Genomic DNA, 27103 nt, shown 5'->3' on the forward strand with positions numbered 1-27103 from the left:
TAATCTGACTATGTACATCATGGTCCCTATACTAGGAGGGTGCTACGTAAAGGAAGTGGTCACTTCTTGTTGTCAATTTACATAACAGATAGCACATATTTTTTGGTGTGAGAGGTGATTACCACTTCACAGTAGACTTTGCACCTCTGTCCAGAATAAAGTTTTAAACAGCTATGAGAATGAAGCCTTACCTACCTCTGCAAATATCAATCATGTTTGTTCTATCTCTTCTTAATGTATGTAAGTATATTTTTATTTCATTTATTAGTTATTATATTAGTTATTAATGTTGTAGTAATTAACAGGTGGTTTGTAAAACTACAATTTAGATATTATTGTTACACCACAGAAGATATCTAAACTGAACAACAAAAATCTAATATATGGCAGCTTACTAGTTCTTAGAGGGGGTGACTGCATTAATTTTTTAGACAATGCATTTTCTGCAATCCATTGTGCTTGTAACTTTATGTGGGAAAACAGAGAAGAAAATAAAAGTGGTACATCAAGTCTGTTCCTTTTTTTGTTTTTTTCTCTAACTTTATGTTTATAGAGTCTAGATCAGGGGTGGGCAAACTTTTTGACTTGAGGGCCGCAATGGGTTCATATATTGGACCCGGGGGCCGGACCAAGAGTAGACGAATTATGTGTATGTGTCATCCATAGTAAGTATAGTAATATTCCCCCATAGTAAGCATAGTAATTAATCCCCCATATAGTAATTCATCCCCCATAGTAATTCATCCCCCATATAGTAATTCATCCCCCATAGTAATTCATCCCCCATATAGTAATTCATCCCCCATTTAGTAATTCATCCCCCATAGTAATTCATCCCCCCTATAGTAATTCATCCTCCATATAGTAATTCATCCCCCATATAGTAATTCATCCCCCATATAGTAATTCATCCACCCTATAGTAATTCATCCCCCCTATAGTAATTCATCCCCCATAGTAATTCATCCCCCCTATAGTAATTCATCCCCCATAGTAATTCATCCCCCATATAGTAATTCATCCCCCATATAGTAATTCATCCCCCATAGTAATTCATCCCCCCTATAGTAATTCATCCCCCATAGTAATTCATCCCCCCTATAGTAATTCATCCCCCATATAGTAATTCATCCCCCATGTAGTAATTCATCCCCCATGTAGTAATTCATCCCCCATAGTAATTCATCCCCCATATAGTAATTCATCCCCCATATAGTAATTCATCCCCCATAGTAATTCATCCCCCATATAGTAATTCATCCCCCATAGTCATTCATCCCCCCTATAGTAATTCATCCCCCATAGTAATTCATCCCCCATATAGTAATTCATCCCCCATAGTAATTCATCCCCCATATTAATTCATCCCCCATATAGTAATTCATCCCCCATAGTAATTCATCCCCCCTATAGTAATTCATCCCCCATAGTAATTCATCCCCCCTATAGTAATTCATCCCCCATGTAGTAATTCATCTCCCATGTAGTAATTCATCCCCCATAGTAATTCATCCCCCATAGTAATTCATCCCCCATATAGTAATTCATCCCCCATATAGTAATTCATCCCCCATAGTAATTCATCCCTCATATAGTAATTCATCCCCCATAGTCATTCATCCCCCCTATAGTAATTCATCCCCCATAGTAATTCATCCCCCATATAGTAATTCATCACCCATATTAATTCATCCCCCATATAGTAATTCATCCCCCATATAGTAATTCATCCCCCATAGTAATTCATCCCTCATATAGTAATTCATCCCCCATAGTAATTCATCCCCCATATAGTAATTCATCCCCCATATAGTAATTCATCCCCCCTATAGTAATTCATCCCCCATATAGTAATTCATTCCCCATATTAATTCATCCCCCATATTAAGTCCCCAAGTCCCCCCATGTCAATTCACTTACCTTTGCTCCGCGCGTTCCTCTCGCCGTGTCCCGCGCCGTTCCGGTGTAGCATGAAAATCTGTCTCCTATGAGGATCTGTCCCCCTCGACGTATCTGCGCATGTGCCAGTTTCAGGCATTAGCAGCCGATCGGCGATCTCCGGCACATGCGCAGATACGTCGAGGGGGACAGATCCTCATAGGAGACAGATTTTCATGCTACACCGACACGGCGCGGGACACGGCGAGAGGAACGCGCGGAGCAAAGGTAAGTGAATTGACACAGGGGCGGACTGTGAGAGGAGCCTAGCTCCGAGGGCTGGATTAAAAGGTCCGCCGGGCCGTATACGGCCCGCGGGCCGTAGTTTGCCCATTGCTGGTCTAGATCTATGTTTGTACTTAAATTCACTTACTTTTGACTGATTCACTATGTCGGCTGGATGTCTGTTCCAAGCAACATCCATTTACAGATCTCCCCAGCTGGAATTAAACTGGAAGCAGTATGTATTACTTCACTTTTAGTTTCTTCTGTCATTTTCTCTGGCTACTAATTGCCAGCAATTGCTACACATAGACAACAATGTAGTGTGAAATGTAATAGCAAATAATTTCTATTAGTCCAACTACAATATTCCAAATGCATACATTCCTGAAAGTGGCAGTAAATGTATGCAGGTGCCGCAGTAAACTCCGGCTGGGAACTAAAAACATTAAAACTGAGAAATGTTATTTATTATTCGTTTAGTAGCTATATACAGTATGACCAAGTGATAATTACAAAGGCAATGTTTCAGAGTCTTGCAGAACCCCTTCATCAGGCATCTAACCTTGATGACTGATCAAGCGGTCCTGCGAGGCTCCTAAACTTTGCCTTTGTAACTATGATGTGATTGTTTGAATAAAGCTTTGGACCTATTCTGGAGATCCGTGGTATGCTGGTGACATTTCTCACTTTTAATCTCTATTAGAAGCACAATGGTCCAAATTTGGGTATTTCAGTGCTACTACATGTTACACCTCATGGTGGTCTATTTATAGCAATTGCTAGTGTAGAGCTTACCCCCCAGGAGCCAATGTTAATGGTGGTTCCTCTGTTCTGCCATGACTCTCTTTACTTCTCTATCCATACTGACACAGTTGTGTACACCTGTGTTACTCAAAAGTTAGTAAGCTACCACTCTATAATAATGCACAGGTATAGGCCACAAGTGACTTGATGGTAAATTAAAAAATGTATTATTACAAAATGCAGCTAAACAAGCATGAATCAATGAACAGATAATTATACAGACTTAAAGGCACTAAAATATATCAATGTTCAATGGTCCACTAACTGGCACTCAAAAGACTATAGGGAAGGTAAACTGAGCTATAACAGGTGCAGCTAGAGTCTCTGTAATGCCATCAACTAACTCAGAAAATTAACAGGATTCATGTTTGCACACTTTGCATAAAACCCCCAAAGTGGGTGTGATTATGTGTTCCTAATGTATGGGGTACCTCCTGAAGGTGGCTGAAAGTACCTGGTGCTTAATAGTTAATGTTGGCTGGCATTCAATGGGGCCATTCTTTAGGTGGTGCACTGTGCTTTTAAAGATATTAGTGATGTATGTAGCTGAGCAACCGGGTAAAAGCAGTCTCTATGGCATTAACTGTGTGTGTGTGGCAAGAGTTTAAGATGTGTAGTTCAGCTCACCACTCCTTGCAGGTGACTAATCTGGTCCCAAAGGCTTGGTGACCATCAGGTTCCAGAATGCATACACTATATTGCCAAAAGTATTGGAACACCCCTCCAAATCATTGGATTCAAATATTCCAAATGTAAAATGACAGAATGGGGTCAGCGCATGCTGAAGCGCACAGTGCGCAGAAGTCACTGTCTGCAGAGTCAATAGCTAAAGACCTCCAAACTTTGTGTGGCCTTCAGATTAGCACAACAGTGCATAGAGAGCTTCATGGAATGGGTTTCCATGGCTGAGCAGCTGCATCCAAGCCTTACATTACCAAGTGCAATGCAATTTGTTGGTTGCAGTGGTGTCAAGCATGCTGTCACTGGACTCTAGAGCAGTAGAGACGGGTTCTCTGAAGTGACAAATCATGCTTCTCGATCTGCCAACCTGATGGATGTGTCTGGGTTTGGTGGTTGCCAGGAGGTTGAAACTTGCCTGACTGCATTGTGCCAAGTGTAAAGATTGATGGGGGGGGGGGGGGATTCTGGTGTGGGGTTGTTTTCCAGGAGTTGGGCTTGGCCCCTTAGTTCCAGTGAAGGGAACTCTTAAGGCGTCAGCATACCAAGACATTTTGGACAATTTCATGCTCCCAAATTTGTGAGATCAGTTTGGGGATGGCCCCTTCCTGTTCCAACATGACTGCCCACCAGTGCACTAGGCAAGGTCCATAAAGACATGGATGAGCCAGTTTGGGGTGGAGGAACTTGACTGGCCTGCACAGGGTCCTGACCTCAGCCTGACATCAGTGCCTGACCTCACATATGCGGTTCTGAAAGAATGGTTAAACATTCCCATAGACACTCCAAAATCTTGGGGACAGCATTGACAGCAGAGGAGAAGCTGCAAAGGGTGGACCAACTCAATATTGAACCCTACAGCGGTGCAGGCGTCCCAATACTTTTGGCAATATAGTTTATGTGAATGTGGCCCGATATTCAGACACAGAAATTAATAAGAGAAACAAAATTGGAGCAATTCTGCTGCAATGTGTAGGCACAACTTTGATGTACTGACCGACCTAATGCCCTGTTTGTAAATGTATTTACTACTATTGTGGAAAAAATATGCTATTCATATAACAAATTTTATTGTCTAACCCTTGGACTCTTCAGGTGCTTGTGACAAAATTATTGGTGGAAAAGAGGCAAAACCTCATTCACGACCATATATGGTGTTTATACGAGAGAATTCATCATACTGTGATGGAATCCTGATAAAGCCCGACTGGGTGCTAACGGCAGCACATTGTTCCATGTAAGTGAAGCTGCTTCTCAACACATGCAATCCATTCATCAGCCTTTATTTCATGAATGGTACCTCCAGCTAATTTGACTTTTGAGTTTTAAGTAGAGTAAGGAAGGATTAGAACCACTGTTTTTACTGCTATCCAGTGCTCCATCAGAGAGGTATCCCATCACTTACTTTCAAAGTGTCAATGATTTTATCAGAAGGAAGCAAAGGAGAATCTCCTACAGCAACACAGACAGAAATAAAAATATTTTTTGAGTTGGGTAGGGGGAAACTACAAATGCTGGCAGACTTGTATTGCTGTCTGTGTCCATGTTGCAGATTCTCCCTCACTTTCTGTCTAGTAAAAATGTTGTCACTGAGACAGGACGTGAGGGATTCTAATCCTTCTCCACTCTATTGTAAGCTAAAAACTTTGCTATATCACTATACTTACCTATTCTGAAGCTACTCCGGTCTAGTCTCCAGCTGCACCTTCTGTGTGCAGGAGAAAGCTGACAACAGCTAGGAAATGCCTGGGAAGTGACATCACTCATAGACTTACTATGGGTCTTCCGTTGTCGGCTGCCTCTCCTACACACTGAAGCTGCGGCTGACAGCTCAACCTGGGACTGGAGCAAAGTAGCTTCAGGATAGTTGAGTATCTTTTCTTTATGGGGCTAGATAGATTAAGTAGGTGGGGGTGGGAGAAGGTTTAGAGTTAGCACATTCACAGTGCAGGGAGGAAAAAGTATGTGAGGCCCTAGCTTAATGACTTCTCCCAGAGCTAATTGGAGCCAGGAGTGAGCCAACCTTGACTCCAATCAGTGTGATGATATTGGATGTGCTGCTGACAGCTGTCCTGCCCTTAAAAAACACACTCCAAAAGCCTTGATGTTCATGTGTCCACGGTAAGACAGACTGCCTACAAATGGAGAAAGTTTAGCACTGTTGCTACTCTCCCTAAGCGAGGTCGTCCTGTACGGATTGTTGTCATTGATGGGAAAATGAATTCCAGAGTTTATCAAGACATTTTGCAGGAAAACGTACGACCATCTGTCCGCCAACTGAAGCTCCGCAGAGGATGGGTGATGCAACAGGACAATGACCCAAAGCATACAAGTAATTCAACAAAACAATGGCTGCAACAGCACAGAATACGCCTTCTGGAGTGGCCTCACCTCAACCCGATTGAAATGCTGTGGCATGACCTTAAGAGAGCGACTCACACCAGACATCCCAAGAATATTGCTACACTGAAACAGTTTTGTGAAGAGGAGTGGTCCAAAATTACTCCAGATCGTTGTGCAGGTCTGATCTGCAACTACAGGAAACGTTTGGTTGAGGTTATTGCTGCCAAAGGAGGGTCAACCAGTTATTAAATCCAAAGGTTCACATACTTTTTCCTCCCTGCACTGTGAATGTTTACATGTTATGTGCAATTAAACCATGGCAACATCTAATGTTTGTGTAGTATTATGTTCAGCAGACTGTGTTCTTCTATTGTTGTGACTTAGATAACGTTCAGAGCACATTTTATGCCCAATTCATGCAAAACTCCACGTAATCCCAAGGGGTTCACATTATTATTATTATTATTAGAGATGAGCGAATCGAACTAGGCGAACCGGAATTTGAGTCGAATTTCAGGAAATATTCGATTCGTGTCGAAACCGAAATTTTGCCTACTTCGGGTGCGCGAATCGAACATTTCCCGATCAGCCGGCAAAAGTGTCCCTGCAGTGAGCTCCGCTATTTCTGACAGTTCTCTGACAGAAGGAACACATGTTTAGCGGTTGAAACATTGTATCTATTAGTTTACATTTAGGATACAGATGTTTCAACCACTGTACATGTGAAGAAGTTGTGAGAGAACTGTCAGAAATAGAGGAACTCTGCACATACACTTTTTGCCGGCTTGGAATTATTCTTCTTTTCATCCTACTTCTTCTTCTTCTTCATCCTCAGAAGAAGAGGATGAGGATGAGGATGAAGAAGAAGAAGAAGAAGAAGAAGAAGAAGAAGAAGAAGAAGAAGAAGAAGAAGTAGGATGAAAAGAAGAATAATTCCAAGCCGGCAAAAAGTGTATGTGCAGAGTTCCTCTATTTCTGACAGTTCTCTCACAGCTTCTTCACATGTACAGCGGTTGAAACATCTGTATCCTAAATGGAAACTAATAGATACAATTTGTATCTATTAGTTTCCATTTAGGATACAGATATTTCAACCGCTGTACATGTGAAGAAGCTGTGAGAGAACTGTCAGAAATAGAGGAACTCTGCACATACACTTTTTTCCGGCATGGAATTATTCTTCTTTTCATTATACTTCTTCTTCTTCTTCTTCTTCTTCTTCTTCTTCTTCTTCTTCATCCTCATCCTCATCCTCTTCTTCTGAGGATGAAGAAGAAGAAGAAGTAGGATGAAAAGAAGAATAATTCCAAGCCGGCAAAAAGTGTATGTGCAGAGTTCCTCTATTCTGCAGATACACTTAGAGGAGCTCTGCAGATACACTTAGAGGAGCTCTGCACATACACTTTTTGCCGGCTTGGAATTAATCTTATTTTCATCCTACTTCTTCTTCTTCTTCTTCTTCTTCATCCTCATCCTCATCCTCAGAAGAAGAAGAGGATGAGGATGAAGAAGAAGAAGAAGAAGTAGGATGAAAATAAGAATAATTCCAAACCGGAAAAAAGTGTATGTGCAGAGCTCCTCTAAGTGTATCTGCAGAGCTCCTCTAAGTGTATCTGCAGAATAGAGGAACTCTGCACATACACTTTTTGCCGGAAACCGCTGTATGGAGTGAATGTCCCAGAACTGTCAGAAATAGACTATTTATGACAGTTCTGGGACATTCACTGCATACAGCTGTTTTAACCGCTGTATGGAGGGAATGTCATGGAACTGTCAGAAATAGACTATTAATGACAGTTGTGGGACTGTCCTTCCATGCAGCGGTTGAAACATTGTATGTATTTGTTTCCATAAATGGATCCATTTATGGAAACAAATACATACAATGTTTCAACCGCTGCATGGAAGGACAGTCCCACAACTGTCATTAATAGTCTATTTCTGACAGTTCCATGACATTCCCTCCATACAGCGGTTAAAACAGCTGTATGGAGTGAATGTCCCAGATCTGTCAGAAATAGACTATTTATGACAGTTCTGGGACATTCACTGCATACAGCTGTTTTAACCGCTGTATGGAGGGAATGTCATGGAACTGTCAGAAATAGACTATTAATGACAGTTGTGGGACTGTCCTTCCATGCAGCGGTTGAAACATTGTATGTATTTGTTTCCATAAATGGATCCATTTATGGAAACAAATACATACAATGTTTCAACCACTGCATGGAAGGACAGTCCCACAACTGTCATTAACAGTCTATTTCTGACAGTTCCATGACATTCCCTCCATACAGCGGTTAAAACAGCTGTATGCAGTGAATGTCCCAGAACTGTCATAAATAGTCTATTTCTGACAGATCTGGGACATTCACTCCATACAGCTGTTTTAACCGCTGTATGGAGGGAATGTCATGGAACTGTCAGAAATAGACTATTAATGACAGTTGTGGGACTGTCCTTCCATACAGCGGTTGAAACATTGTATGTATTTGTTTCCATAAATGGATCCATTTATGGAAACAAATACATACAATGTTTCAACCGCTGCATGGAAGGACAGTCCCAGAACTGTCATTAATAGTCTATTTCTGACAGTTCCATGACATTCCCTCCATACAGCGGTTAAAACAGCTGTATGGAGTGAATGTCCCAGATCTGTCAGAAATAGACTATTTATGACAGTTCTGGGACATTCACTGCATACAGCTGTTTTAACCGCTGTATGGAGGGAATGTCATGGAACTGTCAGAAATAGACTATTAATGACAGTTCTGGGACTGTCCTTCCATACAGCGGTTGAAACATTGTATGTATTTGTTTCCATAAATGGATCCATTTATGGAAACAAATACATACAATGTTTCAACCGCTGCATGGAAGGACAGTCCCAGAACTGTCATTAATAGTCTATTTCTGACAGTTCCATGACATTCCCTCCATACAGCGGTTAAAACAGCTGTATGGAGTGAATGTCCCAGATCTGTCAGAAATAGACTATTTATGACAGTTCTGGGACATTCACTGCATACAGCTGTTTTAACCGCTGTATGGAGGGAATGTCATGGAACTGTCAGAAATAGACTATTAATGACAGTTCTGGGACTGTCCTTCCATACAGCGGTTGAAACATTGTATGTATTTGTTTCCATAAATGGATCCATTTATGGAAACAAATACATACAATGTTTCAACCGCTGCATGGAAGGACAGTCCCACAACTGTCATTAATAGTCTATTTCTGACAGTTCCATGACATTCCCTCCATACAGCGGTTAAAACAGCTGTATGGAGTGAATGTCCCAGATCTATCAGAAATAGACTATTTATGACAGTTCTGGGACATTCACTGCATACAGCTGTTTTAACCGCTGTATGGAGGGAATGTCATGGAACTGTCAGAAATAGACTATTAATGACAGTTGTGGGACTGTCCTTCCATACAGCGGTTGAAACATTGTATGTATTTGTTTCCATAAATGGATCCATTTATGGAAACAAATACATACAATGTTTCAACCGCTGCATGGAAGGACAGTCCCACAACTGTCATTAATAGTCTATTTCTGACAGTTCCATGACATTCCCTCCATACAGCGGTTAAAACAGCTGTATGGAGTGAATGTCCCAGATCTGTCAGAAATAGACTATTTATGACAGTTCTGGGACATTCACTGCATACAGCTGTTTTAACCGCTGTATGGAGGGAATGTCATGGAACTGTCAGAAATAGACTATTAATGACAGTTCTGGGACTGTCCTTCAATGCAGCGGTTGAAACATTGTATGTATTTGTTTCCATAAATGGATCCATTTATGGAAACAAATACATACAATGTTTCAACCGCTGTATGGAAGGACAGTCCCACAACTGTCATTAATAGTCTATTTCTGACAGTTCCATGACATTCCCTCCATACAGCGGTTAAAACAGCTGTATGGAGTGAATGTCCCAGATCTGTCAGAAATAGACTATTTATGACAGTTCTGGGACATTCACTCCATACAGCTGTTTTAACCGCTGTATGGAGGGAATGTCATGGAACTGTCAGAAATAGACTATTAATGACAGTTGTGGGACTGTCCTTCCATACAGCGGTTGAAACATTGTATGTATTTGTTTCCATAAATGGATCCATTTATGGAAACAAATACATACAATGTTTCAACCGCTGCATTGAAGGACAGTCCCAGAACTGTCATTAATAGTCTATTTCTGACAGTTCCATGACATTCCCTCCATACAGCGGTTAAAACAGCTGTATGGAGTGAATGTCCCAGATCTGTCAGAAATAGACTATTTATGACAGTTCTGGGACATTCACTGCATACAGCTGTTTTAACCGCTGTATGGAGGGAATGTCATGGAACTGTCAGAAATAGACTATTAATGACAGTTCTGGGACTGTCCTTCCATGCAGCGGTTGAAACATTGTATGTATTTGTTTCCATAAATGGATCCATTTATGGAAACAAATACATACAATGTTTCAACCGCTGCATGGAAGGACAGTCCCAGAACTGTCATTAATAGTCTATTTCTGACAGTTCTATGACATTCCCTCCATACAGCGGTTGAAACCGCTGTATGGAGTGAATGTCCCAGAACTGTCAGAAATAGACAGAAACTGTCACAGAACTGTCCTTCTTCTCATCCTTCTCCTTCTTCTCATCCTTCTTCTCATCCTTCTCCTTCTTCTCATCCTTCTCCTTCTTCTCATCCTTCTCCTTCTGCTCATCCTTCTTCTCATCCTTCTCCTTCTTCTCATCCTTCTCCTTCTCCTTCTTCTCATCCTTCTCCTTCTCCTTCTTCTCATCCTTCTTCTTCTGCTTCTCCTTCTCCTTCTTCTCATCCTTCTCCTTCTTCTCATCCTTCTCCTTCTTCTCATCCTTCTCCTTCTCCTTCTTCTCATCCTTCTCCTTCTCCTTCTCATCCTTCTCCTTCTTCTCATCCTTCTCCTTCTCCTTCTTCTCATCCTTTTTCTTCTCATCCTTCTCCTTCTCCTTCTTCTCATCCTTCTCCTTCTTCTCATCCTTCTCCTTCTTCTCATCATTCTCCTTCTTCTCATCCTTCTTCTTCTCATCCTTCTCCTCCTTCTTCTCATCCTTCTTCTTCTCATCCTTCTCCTTCTTCTCATCCTTCTCCTTCTCCTTCTTCTCATCCTTCTCCTTCTCCTTCTTCTCATCCTTCTCCTTCTTCTCATCCTTCTCCTTCTCCTTCTTCTCTTCCTTCTCCTTCTTATCATCCTTCTCCTTCTTCTCATCATTCTCCTTCTTCTCATCCTTCTCCTTCTTCTCATCCTTCTTCTTCTCATCCTTTTCCTTCTTCTCATCCTTCTTCTTCTCATCCTTCTCCTTCTTCTCATCCTTCTTCTTCTCATCCTTCTCCTTCTCATCCTTCTCTTTCTTCTCATCCTTCTCCTTCTCCTTCTTCTCATCCTTCTCCTTCTCCTTCTTCTCATCCTTCTCCTTCTTCTCATCCTTCTTCTTCTCATCCTTCTCCTTCTCATCCTTCTCCTTCTTCTCATCCTTCTCCTTCTCCTTCTTCTCATCCTTCTCCTTCTCCTTCTTCTCATCCTTCTCCTTCTCCTTCTCCTTCTTCTCATCCTTCTCCTTCTTCTCATCCTTCTCCTTCTTCTCATCCTTCTCCTTCTCCTTCTTCTCATCCTTCTCCTTCTCCTTCTTCTCATCCTTCTCCTTCTCCTTCTTCTCATCCTTCTCCTTCTTCTCATCCTTCTCTTTCTTCTCATCCTTCTCCTTCTCCTTCTTCTCATCCTTCTCCTTCTCCTTCTTCTCATCCTTCTCCTTCTTCTCATCCTTCTTCTTCTCATCCTTCTCCTTCTCATCCTTCTCCTTCTTCTCATCCTTCTCCTTCTCCTTCTTCTCATCCTTCTCCTTCTCCTTCTTCTCATCCTTCTCCTTCTTCTCATCCTTCTCCTTCTCCTTCTTCTCATCCTTCTCCTTCTCCTTCTTCTCATCCTTCTCCTTCTCCTTCTCCTTCCTCATCTCCAAGGGCATTTAAATTAAAGGTACAGTGTTCTGCACTAATTTAAAGGCTCTCTGAAGCCTAGAAACCCTTTAAATAAGTCATCTTCGTAGCGGAGAAATTCGCATCGAATCGAATTTCACACTGGAATTCGCCGAATCAGCCGAATCAAATTTTTCATTTCTTCGCTCATCTCTAATTATTATTATTATACAGTATTTATAAAGCGCCAATAGTTCGCTCAGCGCTGTACATTACAAAGGGAGACAGAACATGTGACAGAACAATACCAATACAATGCAAAACATGAGGGGATCGAGGGCCCTGCTCTTTCGAGCTTACAATCTAGGAGGGAACACATACATTTTCTTGCAACTGTATATCTAACTAATCAGGCACTCCAACAACTCAAGGGTTAAACTAATGGTCTTTTTTCCCACATATAGTAAGAGAGCAAGTACAAATGCAACCAACAAACATGGTCTTCAAGTCTGTAATATTATTAGATCATTCCTTGACTGATGTATTCATTTTATATTGTAATATTCCTAATATGTGGATAAGTGCCTTACTAAAAAAGTGCAAAGGAGATACAAACAAGACATGCTATGAGTATTGCAGAGAGTTGTGAAAATAAAAAATTCAAATAAGATTCAAAATACAAAAAACCTAAATATATCACCAATAGAATGATACCAATATTTTATAGAAGAGTAGGAAGAAACAGACATATGATTTTGTTACCCATTCGCTGTATGAGATTGTTGTATGAGAATTATGTAACAGGTCCCATCTTCCTTCAATCAAGGTAAATGGACCAAACATTTTTTGTAATAAGTGAACTTGTGTGTACAAATGTAACCACCCTAGATTCCTAAACTCCACCTACAGTAGGTCCTGAGTCTGCCATTAAAATATTGAATACCAAGACAAATGAAAAAATCTATTTTGCAGATTGCAACAGAGTACTGCAGATAAAATAGGCTTAGCTCACAGAGGTAGCATACTTGGATAAGGGTACCACTTAAAGGTAAAGTAGTAGGCACAGCTCAGTTTATATTATCCGTATGCCTTGGTGACAGCAGAATAAATCCCCATGTGCATGCACGGGAGATACATCATGCCCCACACTGCCCAATCAAGACATTGAAGTCACCACACCTTAAAGACATCATGGAGATGTCAGCACTGGTGTGGGCTGCTTTAAATCCAACGAGATTTGAAAATTACACATAGCTAAAATAAAGATACTTTTTTGTATGTTAAAGCTTTGTGAATTTAGCCTAATGTATGAAAATATTTAGAAACATTGTATGTAAGGAAGTCAGTTACATTCTGCAAAACAGGTTTTTGCTTTTCTATTCATGATTTATAGCTATTCCTTTAACTTATACCCATCCCCTATACTTACTATGGTGATCTTAGTGACACTAACTAAAGGAGATTGATAGGGGGTCTTTACTCTGCACTAATAGTTTCTAGAGCTCTAAAATTGAACTATGTAGTGGTGATGGCTGGAAGCAAGACATAGGGTGTATTGACAACGAGCAAAGGTCAGTGGCCCTTGAAAATATCCCTATAATTGTATTCTCTCCCTCACAAACGTTCACACAATTGTTCATATTCCATATGACTTCTCTCATACCCCACACAAGCTGTTCTTATGTGGTAGGACAAGCTCTCCTCCCAGTTGTATGGGAAATACTGGAGCTTTGATTCATGTATTGTTGTATTGGACATCTATCTTTTCCAACAGTTAACCGTTAATGTTCCCTTTCTGTGCCTGTGAACCCTAAAATTGCATTTTTGAGTATCATCCCAGACGGTATATTGTCCCAAACACGTAAAACACTAGGTATTAGACTATTTTTCTAGCCTGCAAATTAGTGGCACAACAATGGCTGTTTCCCACTCCCCCATCATTTTTGCAATAGAATTATGCAACTAACAATTTCCTTGAAAGGAAAAGACTGTCTTATCAGCATAGGGGGTGACCCAAACAGTTACAAAAATTGTAGTCACTGTGGTTATCTTTGGGAAATACTGGTATTAACCAGTGTATCACATTAGTATTACATTGTAGTTTTTGAAATACTATCTGTGATTATATTATATAATATTGTGTTACCTTACCTAAGGCCTTCTAAAACCCCTGTGCATTCTGTTTTTTGCATTGCTCATACATTGATTGTTATTGGCCTTTATACTATAAGGCTTCATGAGTACTTGTGCTTTTTTAAATGATTTTCTCCTAGCAAATGGGTTTAGACACATCAAGGGCTTGGGCATTTCTTTACTTCATTGGCAAGAGTTTTAATTTATTCTGGTAATTGAAATAAAAAAATTGTAAGCGCTAATCGGGCCTATAACTTAGGCATTTACACACATTTAAGTGCGTTTTGGAATTTATTCTACCAAAACACTCCTCTCTTGAATGAGAAAGTAATGAAGTAATGTTTTTTTTTTCTGCCTCTAAATGCCCACATAGACTAACATGGAGGGGGGTTTAGAGACAGAAAAAAACGTCGAACACCTGTAAAATAGACTTTTGTGAGGTGCAGAGGCCTCAAAGGAATGACCTGTAACGGTTTGTTCTTTATATATATATATATATACAGTTGTGTTCAAAATAATAGCAGTCAGACATCACTAACCTGATCAATCAGGTGCTCAAGAGGTTACAATTTGCCAGAGAGCACATTGACTGGCCTAAAGAGAAATGGCGCAACATTTTGTGGACTGATGAAAGTAAGGTTGTTCTTTTTGGGTCCAGTGGCCGGAGACAGTTTGTCAGACGACCCCCAAACACTGAACCAAGCCACAGTACACTGTGAAGACAGTGAAGCATGGTTGCGCAAGCATCATGATATGGGGATGTTTCTCATACTACGGTGTTGGGCACATTTATCGCATACCAGGGATCATGGATCAGTTTGAATACATCAGAATACTTGAAGAGGTCATGCTGCCTTATGCTGAAGAGGAAATGCCCTTGAAATGGGTGTTCCAACAAGACAATGACCCCAAACACACCAGTAAACGTGCAACATCTTGGTTCCAGACCAACAAGATTGATGTTATGGAGTGGCCAGCCCAATCCCCGGATCTTAATCCAATAGAAAACTTGTAGGGTGACATCAAAAATGCAGTTTCTGAGGCAAAACCAAGAAATAGAGAAGAACTGTGGAATGTAGTCCAATCATCCTGGGCTGGAATACCTGATCACAGGGGCCAGAAGTTGGTTGACTCCATGCAACACAGATGTACAGCAGTTCTCAGAAACAGCGCTTATACAAGTAAATATTCATTAAGTGATTCAAAGGAAAGCAAATCTTCAAACATTTTTCAGTTTATATAGTGAATGTTTGAGTTTGTAAAGAAGAATACAAACACTGCTATTTTTTTGAACAGTCTAATATTCCCTTTTCTTAAATTTTTTTTAGAGGAACAACACAAATTTGATATATTTTTCTTCATGTTTTGATTTGGAGTAGAATGTGTAGTGTTCCCAATGCATTTGTGTGCATGGAAATAAAAGCTATTAGAAGGATTTTGAGCTTTATTCACTTTTTTCAACACACTGCTATTATTTTGAACACAACTGTGTATATATATATATATATATATATATATATATATATATATACACACATACAGGTGAAACTCTAAAAATTAGAATATCGTGCAAATGTTCATTTATTTCAGTAATGCAACTTAAAAGGTGAAACTAAAATATGAGAGACTCATTACATGCAAAGCAAGATTGTTCAAGCCGTGATTTGTCATAATTGTGATGATTATGGCTTACAGCTCATAAAAACCCCAAATCCACAATCTCAGAAAATTAGAATATTACATGCAATCAATAAAACAAGGATTGTACATAGAACAATATTGGACCTCTGAAAAGTATAAGCATGCATATGTACTCAGTACTTGGTTTGGGCCCCTTTTGCAGCAATTACTGCCTCAGTGCGGTGTGGCATGGAAGCTATCAGCCTGTGGCACTGCTGAGGTGTTATGGAAGACCAGGATGCTTCAATAGCGGCCTTCAGCTCTTCTGCATTGTTCGTTCTCATGTCTCTCATCTTTCTCTTGGCAATAACCCATAGAGAATCTCAGGTCAGGCGAGTTTGCTGGCCAATCAAGCACAGTAATCCCACGGTCATTGAACCAGGTTTTGTTGCTTTTGGCAGTGTGGGCAGGTGCCAAGTCCTGCTGGAAAATGAAGTCAGCATCCCCATAAAGCTTGTCTGCGGAAGGAAGCATGAAGTGCTCAAAAATCTCCTGGTAGACGACTGCGTTGACCCTGGACTTAATGAAGCACAGTGGAAAAACACCAGCAGATGACATGGCTCCCCAAATCAACACAGACTGTGGAAACTTCACACTGGACTTCAAGCATCTTGCAGTGTGTGCCTCTCCATTCTTCCTCCATACTCTGGGTCCTTGGTTTTCAAATGAGTTGCAAAAGTTGCTCTCATCAGAAAGAGGACTTTGGATCACTGAGCAACAGACCAGGTCTATTTTTCTTTAGCCCAGGTAAGACACTTTTGACGTTGTTTGTTGTTCAGGAGCGGCTTGACAAGAGGAATACAACATTTGAAGCCCATGCCTAGGATCCATCTGTGTGTGGTGGCTCTTGATGCACTGACTCCAGCCTCAGTCCACTCCTTGTGAAAGTCCCCAACACTTTTGAATGGCCTTTTCCTGACAATCCTCTCCAGGCTGTGGTCATCTCTGCTGCTTGTGCACCTTTTTCTTCCATACTTTTCCCTTCCACATAACTTTCTATTAATGTGCTTTGATACAGCACTTTCGGAACATCCAACTTCTTTTGCAATTACCTTTTGAGGCTTTCCCTCCTTATGGAGGGTGTCAATGATGGTTTTCTGCACAACTGTCAGGTCAGCAGTCTTTCCCATGATTGTGATTCCTACTGAACCAGACTGAGAGACCATTTAAAGGCTCAGGAACCCTTTGCAGGTGTTATGGCTTAATTAGCTGATTAGAGTGGGACACTTTCAGCCGAGAATATTGCACCTTTTCACAATATTCTCATTTTCTGAGATAGTGGATTTGGGGTTTTCATGAGCTGTAAGCCATAATCATCACACTTATGACAAATCACGGCTTGAACTATCTTGCTTTGCATGTAATGAGTCTATCTCATATATTAGTTTCACCTTTTAAGTTGCATTACTGAAATAAATGAACTTTTGCACAATATTCTAAGTTTTCAAGTTTCACCTGTATATATACAGTGGGGCAAAAAAGTATTTAGTCAGCCACCAATTGTGCAATTTCTCCCACTTAAAAAGATGAGATAGGCCTGTAATTGGCATCATAGGTAGATCTCAACTATGAGAGACAAAATGAGAAAAAAAATCCAGACAATCACATTGGCTGATTTGGAAAGAATTTATTTGCAAATTATGGTGGAAAATAAGTATTTGGTCAATATCAAAAGTTCATCTCAATACTTTGTTATATATCCTTTGTTGGCAATGACAGAGGTCAAACATTTCCCGTAAGTCTTCACAAGGTTGGCACACACTGTTGCTGTTATGTTGGCCCATTCCTCCATGCAGATCTCCTCTAGAGCAGTGATGTTTTGGGGCTGTCACTGGGCAACACGGACTTTCAACTCCCTCCAGAGGTTTTCTATGGGGTTGAGATCTGGAGACTGGCTAGGCCACTCCAGGACCTTGACATGCTTCTTACAAAGCCACTCCTTCATTGCCCGGCGGTATGTTTGGGATCATTGTCATGTTGGAAGACCCAGCCACGTTTCATCTTCAATGCCCTTGCTGATGGAAGGAGGTTTGCACTCAAAATCTCACGATACATGGCCCCATTCATTCTGTCCTGTACATGGAACAGTCGTCCTGGTCCCTTTGCGGAGAAACAGCCCCAAAGCATGATGTTCCCACCCCCATGCTTCACAGTAGGTATGGTGTTCTTTGGATGCAACTCAGCATTCTATCTCCTCCAAACACGACGAGTTGTGTTTCTACCAAACAGTTCTATTTTGGTTTCATCTGACCATAAGACATTCTCCCAATCCTCTTCTGGATCGTCCAAATGCTCTCTAGCAAACTTCAGACAGGCCCGGACATGTACTGGCTTAAGCAGGGGGACACGTCTGGCACTGCAGGATCTGAGTCCCTGGCGGCGTAGTGTGTTACTGATGGTAGCCTTTGTTACGTTGGTCCCAGCTCCCTGCAGGTCATTCACTAGGTCCCCCTGTGTGGTCCTGGGATTTTTGCTCACCGTTCTTGTGATCATTTTGACCCAACGTGGTGAGATCTTGCGTGGAGCCCCAGATCGAGGGAGATTATCAGTGGTCTTGTATGTCTTCCATTTTCTAATTATTGCTCCCACAGTTGATTTGTTCACACCAAGCTGCTTGCCTATTGCAGATTCAGTCTTCCCAGCCTGGTGCAGGTCTACAATTTTGTTTCTGGTGTCCTTCGACAGCTCTTTAGTCTTCACCATAGTGGAGTTTGTAGTGTGACTGTTTGAGGTTGTGGACAGGTGTCTTTTATACTGATAACAAGTTCAAACAGGTGCCACTGATACAGGTAATGAGTGCAGGACAGAGGAGCCTCTTAAAGAAGAAGGTACAGGTCTGTGAGAGCCAGAAATCTTGCTTGTTTGTAGGTGACCAAATACTTATTTTCCACCATAATTTGCAAATAAATTCTTTCCAAATCAGCCAATGTGATTGTCTGGATCTTTTTTCTCATTTTGTCTCTCATAGTTGAGGTCTACCTATGATGCCAATTACAGGCCTCTCTCATCTTTTTAAGTGGGAGAACTTGCACAATTGGTGGCTGACTAAATACTTTTTTGCCCCACTGTATATATATATATATATATATATATATATATTCTATAAATCTAGAATGGTCAGCTGTCAGTCTTCCTATGGACAAAGTTCTGCTTTGGAGGCTCTTTTAACTTTTCCTGTGTAATCGCTAATGAGGTTTTTATGCTGCTATTATTAATGGCATTTTCATTATGTTTTTTTTTTCAGTAGTTTAACAGCCCTCGTTATCATAGGAGCTCATGTGATTAATGATGAAAAAGGAAGACTAATTAGGAGACTCAATAGGACAATCCCACATGAGCATTTTAAGAAAAGTACATTTGACTATGATGTTGCGCTTTTAAAGGTAATTAAGCTGCAAAACACTTCTAGTGATTTATTAATTTGCATAATATGCAGTAGGTCACCAGTACCTAACTACTCATTTAATTCAACTCCATCTATTCTTAAATCCTAACTCCACCCAGTAACAAAATCATTTAAATATACTACCCCCAGCTTATAAAGGACCTAAGGCTGTTTTTTTCTAGGGATTCAAATAAAACCGAGTATTACTTACCTTATTCCAGGGTCCTGTGTTCTTCATCCACACTGACTCCAACTTTGACAACTGGTCCCCTGAAACTGCTTTTCTTGTTGGTCTCCAACTGGTCTTAATGCCACCCCTCTCACTGAAGCCATCATGTACAATGCAGCACCATCAGCCACGAAAAAAAATCAAGACCAGGAGAGTCCTCTCCTACTGGAGAGTAGAGGACTTGTCGTGGGACCATGGGTTAAAGCAGTAGTAAGTGCTGACTCATACCTACTGGTAAGCTTATAATAAAACTTACATGTAGGTACAAGGAATATCTTTTATATGTGCACCATTTAGGAGATATTATCTACTTCTGCAGCAAGTGACATTCATCGGCACATGCACACTGCACTTTGAAGCGACAGCATGCTGTCCCTTCAGAGCACTGTGCTGTGGATGTGGCTCCCATGCACATGTGCGGGAGTGATTTTATCGTGGCTCAGCCATTCAAATGGCTGGAGTCCATGAACTTGGAAGGAAGACTAGGTGAAGATGTAAGCCCTGACAGTGGCAACAGTACACCGCAGGAGGGCTTCTTTTAAGGGTAAGCCTCGCATAATGTGCTAGTATGCGATACATACTAGCACATTATGACAGTAACATGCAAGGGAAATGTTTTTATTTTTTGGTGGGGGACACTTTTCTACCACTTTACATTAAGTAATACTCTGTCTTATTTCATTTCCTAGAAACAATGAGCAACAACTCCTTTATACCTGGGGGAAAAGGGGATATCTAAAGCCCAATTTTGGCTTAGGAAACAAACCTTAAATTGAAGACCCCAACAGCTCTTAAAATTGCTGCCTCTCCCCACAAACTTACCAATCCCTCCAATGTGGTGACATCCTTCCTCTTTCAGATTCAATGATGCCCAGTGTCATTCAACCCACTTCGTGTAAGCCCAGGGCTTCAAAACATCAAGGAGTAACAGAACATTTAACTGCACTGAACAAAAAAGATGGCCACAATTAGGGCTGCCAACAGCTATGGATCATGAACGGACATTTGCTGCTGTGCACAGCCCTCCTCCAACTGTTGCTGATATTGCCAATAATGTAGGGGCCCTGAGTACAGTGGGCTTTTGGGATTTAATATCCCTGGATTGTTGGGTTTTATTTATAATCAGCAGACTTAGAGGACTGCTTAACTGTAAAGTTGGACCACGTGGAATATTTAACATAATACACGGTCGCTTGTAATAATTGGAACTGTTTGTGGCACATACTGACTGATAGTTGATGCTGTCTTGCTGTGCCATTTGATTGTGTTGATAGACTTTATTTTTCAATAAAGTACCTGTTTGTTTAATCCAATGGGTTCTAATAATTATTCCCTGCCTCATATCAGTTACACAAAGTGCAGCTTTAAAGGTACAGCAACATGTAAGCAATTTGGTCCTTCAAGGCAGCTTCAGATCTTGCATGAGTATGCATCAAATACACAAAAAAGCCTAAAAGCCCTTAATTTATAAGAAGATTTATTGACTATAGTCCAAATGCAAAAGTTCTCTAGCTCTAGTTGTGCTCAAAAGCTAAAGTACACTTTAATTAAAATCTGTTTTAGTAATTTAATAAATGCTGTATTCACAAAAAGAGGTCTAGCTTATGCATCAAAATTGCCTGCCAAGTGTTCTCTGAACAAGGGGGCCAATTTAATGTGTTGATCTGAATGGCTCAATACTCATATGATTGGTCAGAGGACGGCTCAGTAGGTGGAATGTTATCTCTTTTGACATCAATACATCAAGTGTACAACATCTAGCCATCTTGAGTATATCAAAGTTCAGATGCAACCTAATCAGGAACCCTTGAGTTCCTTTATGACATGAATAAGAAATCTGTTAAGAAGAAAACAATGTATAGTTTCAGAGTTGGCCCAGTCTACTATTATCAACTCTCTTCTGCTGAGTACTTAAAATAGGGTACGCAAATTATTTGCAAATACAATAAACTGATCTCCAAAATCAGACACCTTATATAGCCGGTGCATCGATTCCCCCTTTCTCCACTCACCCCCTCATGTTGTCATAATGGGGAATGGAGCTGTGCGCTGTAGGCACCTGCGGGCTCCCCCCCCCCCCCATCAACCCACCGTTAGGACTTCCTCCGCTGCAGAAAGGACCGGAGGACTAAAAGGGGAGGACAGTGTAGGAGCATTTATTTTTTCTTCAACCATGTGTGCCAGAGAAACTGAGGCTGTTCTTGGAGTTGAGGTGCAGAACAGAACCCATAATTACCAAGCAGCTCCTTCAGGGTTGGTACTACACCTAAATTATGTTTTTGTTTGTTACCTTTATTCCTTAAACCCCTGATGCCGACCGTACGCAAATTAGCAGCCCCACTGGACTGGGCTTCTTTCCGTGGGGCCGTATATTTGCGTATCTGTCTTCATGGAGGGAATGCGCCGCATGGAGAGCTCCCAGCACAAAGACCTGGGTGTCACTGAAAGCCCCGGGTCCCGTTCTAATGTTTGGGACCCGGAACTCGATTCTGGGTCACCTGGTCGCTGTGTGTTTTCCATAAAATTGTGAAGAGCAGTGAGTGAGAGGGACAGAAAAGGGGCATTACTATAGAGGGGGGCACAACATTGGTAAAAGGCACTGAGATGAAGAGACAGAAATGAGACAGAAAGCATAGAATGGACATAGAGGTGCAGATTGGTTACAGAGGTATACTATATATAGAGCAAAGTTGTAACAGAGCTAATAAAGGGAACATCTATAACAAAACCACAAACCAAAAACAGAGAAGTGCCTTGGGTATCATGGCACTGAATCTGATTCTTCTTGGTGCTCAGAAGGGGTTCAGTTGGCGTGGCAGTTTTACTGCAAAGAATCATAGTCACAATTTACAGAGTACACACAGTTTTGTTTTTTTTCAACCAGTGGGTTGAACAAAAAAACTGACAGGTCCCCACATCAAGACAAGCAATGCTGATGCAGAGATCTCTCCTGCTGAGACATTGTATGCAGACAGACTGATCAGCACTCGCAGCAATTGGCTGCAAGCGTTGATCGAATGCTGGTTTTCCAGCAGACAGAAGCTGATCATTAGACCAGCCTCTGTTGAACAAACAGCTGTAAGCAGGGACACAATGATTGTAAAGCTGTACTTTTAACCCTTTGCTTAATTGTATGAACTGTCAACAGGCAAAATTCAAACCTCTTTATCAGTTGTTGAAGAACCCAGTGACAATCACACACTGGTGTCTGGAAGTGAGTAACGCCCCCCCCCCCCCATCCCATTTCCCAAGGCACCCTTCTCAAAGTACTACCCACCTCTGAAGTGCTTGTAGTCTGATATTACACATTCCCTTACTTTCCATGCAGATAGCAGCCCATATGCCTCCTATCGGTTTTAAGGGGAACACACGTCTTCAAAAATATGTATTTTTTTTTAAAAAGTTACAAAATAGAAAAAATATAACGTTACCTACATACACACAGTGCTAGTCCTATGTAAAAACACAGGGCAAGCAATCTTGTTTAGATGGCCATTAGTCTCTACTGTCCTTCTTAAAAGTGATCTGCGGTGGATCACTTTCAAAGGGAAATAGAGCAGTGGCTGCCAGGCATTCAGGAGGCAATAATACCTTCTCCTGAATGCCTGTTTTTTTGCAGCTGAAGGGGGATTTTGAAGGGGAATAATGCAATCAAACACAAATTTAGTGATTACCACTTGTCAAATGTGATAGTTTTTTGGGGTTTTTTTGCTGCAATGTTAACTTGTGGCGAAAAAGTTAGGGGAAGTAAAACTGCAGGTCAACAGCCTGTTTTTAAAGCCCCTCGATTGCCCATGTAAACAAGGCCCCAACAAAACCCTGGATGGCAAAACATTCCAGTTCTAATACTTCTCTACTCTAACTTTGGGTTTGACATAGACTGTAAAGCTTGAGTTTGAGCTTTGGGCAGAAAACTGAAGGTTTGGAACAGCTATCAGTGCTTAAAGATATTGGTGGGCTTATTCAAGTATAAACTTGATGTCTTGGTGATTTCCATTTTTTTTTTTTCAGTTAAAAAAAAAAATAAACCTTACAGACACTGTGAAAATTCTTGCACTGCCTGAAAACTGTAAAGAGCCAGTTGAGGGAACAGTTTGTGAAGTTGCTGGATGGGGTTCAACAACAAACCTGAATAATAAACCATCAGACAGACTCATGGAGGCAAACGTAACCATACTGGACAGAAAATCCTGTTCCGAAAGATGGAAAGGTCGGCATAACATAACTGAAAATATGATCTGCACCAGTGAAAAGACGAAAACGGAAACTTGCAAGGTATATTAAAGAGCTGCTCTCTACAACAGTAGAAATCAGTCTGTGAACTCCTAATGAAGTATACATTGCAATGGTGCAGACGCTATATAAGCCACTAAATGTAATTTTTTTTTTAGATTTATACTATACTCTAAGTCAGATTTATAGGCAGGGCAGCCTTTTGTTACATGAATCACATGTTGGGGTAAGACGCACAAATGAAGCTGCCAGGCTGCAGTAGGCTTACAAATATCCCCAGTTTGCCCCAAAAGGCATCCGCCATTGATAAATGTGTTTGTAAATAACTGATTCAGAGGATCTGGAGTTACTGCTGTGCATGCAATTGGCCATAGATTTTGTATTCATCAATTAAATATGGGCAAAATGGGTACTTTGGCAACATACAGTCAGGTCCATAAATATTCTGTCCCATTACTTTTGGTCCCTTAACCACTTCTCGACCGGCCGTTGCATATAAACGGCCGGACGGTGGCAGTGCAGAGTCGGGTGGCCGTTTATAAACTGCCTCCCCGCACCCTGCTTGTGCGCGCTCCCTCGGAGCGATCCGGTGCCCTCTGTGTCCTCAGGACACAGTGAAACACCGATCGTCGGACGGGACCTCTGTACGAAGTCCGACCAATCAGTGATCACATGCAAAGTAGTAAGCAAGATGTCACTTGTGACATCATTGCTTACTACTTGTGAAATCTGTGAATGATCACAGAGGTCACATGGTACAAGGCTATTCACAACAGCCTTGTATCTTGTGACAAGCTGTGACCAATCACAGCTCACTCAGTACTTCTCAATGACTGCAAGAATGCAGACAGAGAGAAAGAGAAATGATTGCTTTTACATCCTAAATGGGTGTAAAAGCAATCAGTGTAAAAAAAAAAATCTTCATCACCCCCCACAAGTAGTACAGTGTCACCATGGTGACACTGTACTGCTAGGGTGACAGTATGTTAAAAAAAAATAATAATAATAATATAAAAAAAAAAAAAAAATGTAAAAAAAAATGTTTAAACATTATAATTTTTGGTTATAAACTAATTTGGATTTTTTTCTTTTTACTAAAAAGATAATGGAATAAATTTTGGTCAAGATTTATGATGAAATATTATTTATTTGCAAAATTTTATTAACCACTTGCCTACCAGGCACTTATACCCCCTTCCTTACCAGGCCAATTTTCAGCTTTCAGCACTGCCGCACTTTGATTGACAATTGCGCGGTCATGCAACATTGTACCCATATGAAATTTCGATCATTTTTTTCTCACAAATAGAGCTTTCTTTTGGTGGTATTTAATCGCCACTGGGCGCTTTACTTTTTGCGCTATAAATAAAAAAAGTGCAAAAAATTTGAAAAAAAAAAAAAAGTTTATTTGTTTCTTTTATAAAATTTTTCAAACAGGTATTTTTTCTCTTTCACTGATGTGCGTTGATGAGGCAGCACTGATGGGCACTGATAGGCGGCACTGATAGGCAGCACTAAAGGGCACTGATAGGCAGTACTAATGAGGTGGCACGGATAGGCGGCACTGATAGACAGCACTAATTAGGGGTCACGGATAGGCGGCACTGATAGGCGGCACTGATAGGTGACACTGATTATGGGTACTGATAGACGGCACTGACTGGCATCACTGCTGGGCACTGACTGGCGGCACTGACTGGCACAACCCCTGGGCACTGACTGGTGGCACTGACTGGCAGCACTGCTGGGCTGCACTGGTGGGTGGCACTGGTGGGCAGCACTGGTGGGTGGGCACAGGTGGGTGGCACTGGTGGGTACAGGTGGGTGGCACTGGTGGGCACAGGTGGGTGGGCACAGGTGGGTGGCACTGCTGGGCACATGTAGGTGGCACTGCTGGGCACAGGTAGGTGGCACTGCAGAGTGGCACAGGTGGGTGCACTGCTGGGCACAGGTGGGGCACTGCTGGGCACAGGTGGGTGCACTGCTGGGCACGGGTGGGTGCACTGCTGGGCACGGGTGGGCGGAGCTAGTGGGCGCACTGCTGGGTGGAACTTGCGGGTGTCACTGCTGGGCACCGATCATCAGGGCACTGATCATCAGTGCCCTGATGATCGGTGCCTATCCCCGCTCTGACAACTGCCGGTTCTCGGCAGTACTTTCCTCACGATCTGACAGCGTGAGGAAAGTGCAGCCGAGAACCGGCACTTGCATTTCCCTGTGATCAGCGTGTCATTGGACACCGCTGATCACGTGGTAAAAGGCCGCTGTGATTTATCACGTGATCAGCTGTGTCCGTAGGACACAGCGATCATGGAGATCGCCGGGTGCGCGCCCCCTGGGGCGCGCAGGAGAGCGCGTTCTGGGAGGACGTCATATGACGTCCACCCAGAACTGGCCGGCCGCGGTGAAGCCGTCATTCGGCTATGCACGGTCGGCAAGAGGTTAAAAAAAACACTTTTTTTCAAAATTTTTGGACTTTTCATTTATATAGCAAAAAAAATTAAAATCCCAGTGGTGAATAAATACCACCAAATAAAGCTTTATCTGTCTTAAAAAAATGGTAAAACATTCATTTGGGTACAGTGTTGCATGACCATGCAATTGTCATTCAAAGTCTGATAGCGCTGAAAGCTGAAAATTGCCCTGGACAGGAAGGGGGTAAAAGTGTCCGGTCTGGAAGTGGTTAACTAATACCTATATAAGACAGCACTTTTGTTGTTTTCTTTGTTATGATTAAGCATGAGATCCTGTGAAACGTGTTAACAGGTCCTGTATTCATGTCCTGGTGTTTTGTGTTTCCTGTGGATCAATAAATACACACTATATTCATCTATCCTCCGGTGTGTGGCAGACCCTTCTTCCTATTGTATTGTAAATGGAAGCCAGTCTGTTTACATCCAACTGCTCATAGAGTAGAGTGGGCCGTGTCCATGGCCGCTCTGCATAAACGTGCACACAGACCTATTATCTCACCACTCCACTCAGCGGGACAGATCCCTTGCTGAGAAAACCTGGATCTGGCCTGTGTGAAAGGGGCCCAAGACTCTAAATCTAGATTTGACTAACGTTTGAGCAAATACCATACTTTGCCGCTTATGATATTTTTTCTATAGATGCTTTGTTTTTAGGGTTTTTAAGTAAATTTTTGTGTAAAAATGTAGCTTGTGTGTGAAAAAAGAAAACATTAGTCCAGCAGTAAAGGTTAATGTGAGCATGACAGCATGCTGTGAAACCATTGGAGCTCCCTTCATATGCAGCCGATTTATAGTTCCATGGGGAGGGCTAGTAAATTTTATTTATTTGTTTAATTTTTATTTTTTTTTTGCAGGGAGATTCTGGTGGACCACTGATCTGCAATGGAGTGCTGAGGGGTGTCATATCTTTCGGTAAAGCTGAATGTGGTGTTCCTGGAAATGCAGCTTTCTATTCTTTTTTAAATAGAAGGATCGTTTGCTGGATATACAAACAACTGAGTGGCTTGCCTTAG

The 27103-nt window shown here is 41.5% G+C and overlaps 1 protein-coding gene across 1 annotated transcript; it reads left to right on the forward strand.

Annotated features, from left to right (window-relative positions):
• Positions 1 to 179: 179 nt before the first annotated feature.
• On the forward strand, positions 180 to 27103 carry LOC149453640 (granzyme A-like). Its single transcript, XM_089688040.1, has 5 exons — positions 180 to 240; positions 4741 to 4882; positions 19014 to 19152; positions 23395 to 23658; positions 26945 to 27103. Exons 1-5 carry the CDS (start codon positions 180 to 182, stop codon positions 27101 to 27103), a joined length of 765 nt encoding a protein of 254 aa, XP_089544166.1.

Source organism: Staurois parvus, unplaced genomic scaffold (genome assembly GCF_062004578.1).
Source record: "Staurois parvus isolate SC_StPar_1 unplaced genomic scaffold, SC_StPar_1.0 ptg000445l, whole genome shotgun sequence".
Taxonomy (NCBI): domain Eukaryota; kingdom Metazoa; phylum Chordata; class Amphibia; order Anura; family Ranidae; genus Staurois; species Staurois parvus.

Coding starts and splice junctions, on each gene's coding strand:
- LOC149453640 (XM_089688040.1), top strand. CDS start 180: ATGAAGCCTTACCTACCTCTGCAAATATCAATCATGTTTGTTCTATCT. Junction 241..4,740: donor TCTATCTCTTCTTAATGTAT/GTAAGTATATTT, acceptor TGGACTCTTCAG/GTGCTTGTGACAAAATTATT. Junction 23,659..26,944: donor CGAAAACGGAAACTTGCAAG/GTATATTAAAGA, acceptor TTTTTTTTGCAG/GGAGATTCTGGTGGACCACT.